At 46.5% G+C, this 1231-nt stretch overlaps 1 protein-coding gene across 1 annotated transcript; it reads left to right on the forward strand.

Moving 5' to 3' along the window:
* Positions 1 to 487: 487 nt before the first annotated feature.
* Positions 488 to 1146, forward strand: LOC109469956 (coiled-coil domain-containing protein 97-like; the record flags this gene model as incomplete). The annotated part of the gene is given in 3 exon segments (XM_019768721.1): positions 488 to 714; positions 717 to 816; positions 818 to 1146. Coding segments are annotated over 3 exon segments (634 nt in total), but the record flags the coding sequence as incomplete, so codon positions are not given.
* Between the last annotated feature and the right edge of the window lie 85 nt (positions 1147 to 1231).

Raw genomic sequence — 1231 nt, forward strand, 5'->3', positions numbered from 1 at the left:
CAGAGTGGAACTCACTGTCACCAAGTACAGTAGGGGCATTGTCAATAGATAGCTTTAAACAATGTCTAGAGCTAGAAGTTCAAGGGTTAGGTGTAACAAGTCGATCGGTGTAATATAGCCAGCTGCCGCCGCGCCGCGTGCCTGCGAAGCTGGTGTGTTACGCCGAAAGGCGGTTATACCGGCTATACAGATACAGATACAGATACAGATTTGGTGAACCGTAGAACAGCACATGGGCCATAAAGGTTTTTTTTTGTGATTTGAAATTAGGTTTTGACATGATCAACACAACTCGAGTTGGTTCACACACACACACACTGTAGTATTACCTCAGCAGTCCTTTGATAATGTGCTGTTCTTACAAATTCATTGATGTCTTCATACACTGTACTACTTAGAGATGGGCTGTCATAAAAAAAATTTCATGTGAATTCTTCTTGTGTCCAAGGAGCATTATTAAAACTAAGATTTATTGCCTGTGGTAACACTGATGTGGTATTCCCCCAGACATGGAAGTGGGACCATTAGAAGCCCAGGGAGCCACAGCAGGCTCAGGTGCGTGTCTCCCCAGTGGAGCAGACCCCCTGGTGGAACACATGATCAGGAGGGTCGCAGAGAGCGAGGCACGGATCAAGAACCAGTCACGTGACGAGCCAGACCTCACCACTCAGCAGAAGATGGACATTGTGAGGGGCATCCTGGAGAAATCTCACCTGACTTCCTGGAGAGGTTCTGGAAGTACCTGGCAGAGGAGGATCTGGAGTATTTCCAGAGGATGCAGAACAGTTATGAGCTGGACTTTTACATGAAGGAGGTAAAAAAGGTTGGACAATGCTAAGAAAAAGACTGGGGTGAAGAACAGGAGGTATGAAGCCATGCAGAGAATGCTGCAGGATGGCTCCTACTTCAGTGAGGAGGAGATGAGACAGAGAGACCCGCTGTTGTATGAACAACACATCGGACAATTCCTGGACCCTGAGGAGAAGAACGAGAGGTCAGCTGATCCAGAAATGTCGTTATCACAGATGATCATGGGACAGATAGAAGAGAAGATAATTGAGAGCAAGCTTGCTTGGCAGATGGAGAGGGAGGATGACATGTTGGAGGAGGAGGAGGATAGTGATGAGGAAGAGGAGGAAGACAATGGTCAGTGTCAAATTAGGTTCAGACAGCTTATTTCATTTTACAGGTCTCAAGGAAAGGGTACAGTGTTTCAGCCATGTCAGTTTTT

Source organism: Branchiostoma belcheri, unplaced genomic scaffold, assembly GCF_001625305.1.
Source record: "Branchiostoma belcheri isolate BF01 breed outbred unplaced genomic scaffold, Haploidv18h27 scaffold2121, whole genome shotgun sequence".
Taxonomy (NCBI): Eukaryota; Metazoa; Chordata; class Leptocardii; order Amphioxiformes; family Branchiostomatidae; genus Branchiostoma; species Branchiostoma belcheri.